This window comes from Haplochromis burtoni, unplaced genomic scaffold (genome assembly GCF_018398535.1).
Source record: "Haplochromis burtoni strain Fernald_Lab_line unplaced genomic scaffold, NCSU_Asbu1 Contig_382, whole genome shotgun sequence".
NCBI classification, from domain to species: Eukaryota; Metazoa; Chordata; class Actinopteri; order Cichliformes; family Cichlidae; genus Haplochromis; species Haplochromis burtoni.
Genome location: NW_024582743.1, coordinates 17526 through 19789, shown reverse-complemented (window position 1 = coordinate 19789; position 2264 = coordinate 17526). Strand labels below are relative to the sequence as shown.

Sequence of the window (2264 nt, the reverse complement as noted above, 5' to 3'; positions counted from 1 at the left end):
ATATGTTACGTATTTTTAAATGTGTGGTGAACTGCTGTAAAACAGCCTGTTTCAGTTTAAGAGTTGTTTTCAACAGATTGCATGCTCAAAAAGAATATGTTTTGTCTCACTCCCATTTCTTCCCAACCTTGTTTTGATTTTTTTGATTGATTTTGATTTTGATTTTTTGTTGATTTTTTGTTGTTGCCATTTTTCAAGTGATCTTAAACTTTAGATTGGGACTGTATGCTGGCTTATATTTTGATCAGATTTAGGTGATTCTCCAAATGTATTACCATCAGTAACCCCATATAAATCATGGTTCTGTGTTTAACAAGTACAACAATATTATTGTTGTAAACATCATACACATATTTAACATTATGTGTATGATGAATTGACAACACAGTTTATATCTTTCTGCATTCCTTCAGACACACACAAAACTGGGTTGAAGGTTGAAGCTAGCTCATGTGCACAAACACACCACCACAAAACTCAGACATTAGAACAATCATTTCTACTGCTCAAAATACATTTCTCATTCATATATTGATCAAACTTATATTTTGATTAGTCTTTGATTAAGAATTAAAATGCTTTATTATTAGGAACTAGAGAAAAGCTCTGTTTTAGCACTTTGATCATATTTAGTCACATAAGGCTGGATATCAAGACCTTTTAACCTCTCTTAGCTGTGCAGAGATAGCGAGGGGGGACTTCAATCTCTTTCTACCCCAGGTCTCAAGACAGTTATTATAATTGTCGTTGTCCCAGATTTTAATGACATTTCCTCTTGTGGTACTAATAAAGGTATCTTATCTTATCTTATCTTATCTTATCTTTAAGGCCTATTAGGAGTGTTCATAAGAGGGTCTTGGCTTTGGAGTTGATGTCACTCCGCAGTGCATTGTGGGATCGCGCCGCCATGTTAGAAGGCCACGAATCAAAACAAACACACTGTGTGGAAGCAGGACTGCCAGAACTATGCTTAAAATCAGCCAAAAGACAAAGGGCTGTATCGCGACCGATTGCGCCCAGACGCCAAGAGACGGTACTTGGAAAAAATAGCGTGCATCGGTAATGTGGACCCGTATGAAAAAAGGCAGTGGAGTGGAAACCCAGACAGCCTACCGCCGTTGTCCTATCCCGATATCGTCGGCTGTGAGCCTTGTCTGCTGGAGTCAGCGCATACACGGCGAATCTTGTTTTGAAAACAAAAGTTGTATCCAAGATGGCCGACTTCTAAATGGCCACCATGGTCACCACCCATCTTGAGGAGTTTGCCCCCTCACATACTAATGTGCCACAAACAGGACTTTAATATCACCAACCATTCCCATGTTATTATGGTGTATCCATATAAATAGCCCACCCTGTAGATTTATAGATATGTAAATGTGCGTATATGTAAAACTTTCATGGATTAAATATGATGAACTTTGCCAAGTAGTAATAAAATTATATAACAGTCACGCGAAGGCTCAGCAGAACTGTTTAATGATGAACCCTACAGGCTTCCCCCTCTGAACTAGCTTTCAAATAGCTCATGCTGATAAAGGCCGAGAGATTAGATCCACCCTGTGGGCAGACTGCTATAATCTTCTTCACACTAAGAGGAATCCTGCTTCCTTACATTCTCCAAACAGAGAAGAGATGGGCAACAGCGAGTCATTCTCTGAAGGTGAAGCTGAAACTTTAATTTAGACCTCCAGCTAAAATTTAGATTGCTAACCAAATGAAATGATGCAGAAAGTATGAAATGATACAACTATTGTAATTTGCTGTTAAAATATTTTCAACCTATCATGAGTATAACAGAGTTTTTATTTCTACAGGTGATCCTCTGAGGATTGTGATGATTGGGAAAACTGGTGTTGGGAAGAGTGCTGTTGGTAACACCATTATTGGCAAAGACGTTTTTCAGTCTTTAGTGAGTTCAGAGTCAGTGACCGAGACTTGTGAAATAGAACGAGTTAGAGATTGCAAAAGAAAGATCCAAGTGGTCGATACCCCCGGCATTCTGGATACGTCTAAAAATACAGACATCATAAATAAAGAGATTGCAAAATGCATTCACATGACCACTCCTGGGCCTCACGTCTTCCTGCTGGTTCTTCAGATTGGCAGGTTTACCCAAGAAGAAAACAACTCTGTGCGAGCTCTGGAGAAACTCTTTGGACCTGAGGCAACAAACTACACGATCATCCTGTTCACTCACGGTGACAAGCTAACTAAAGAGAAGACAACCATACAAGAGTATTTGAGAACTGGCCAACCTAAAC

General features: G+C 39.2%; 1 protein-coding gene across 1 annotated transcript in view; it reads left to right on the top strand.

The window, feature by feature from the left end:
- Positions 1 to 2264, top strand: part of LOC121811919 — a 4872-nt gene that overhangs the window by 1687 nt on the left and 921 nt on the right. The window contains exons 5-6 of the mRNA XM_042212612.1: positions 1597 to 1663; positions 1818 to 2238. Of these exons, the coding sequence (XP_042068546.1) occupies positions 1597 to 1663; positions 1818 to 2238 (488 nt within the window). The remainder of the gene's footprint in view (positions 1 to 1596; positions 1664 to 1817; positions 2239 to 2264) is intronic.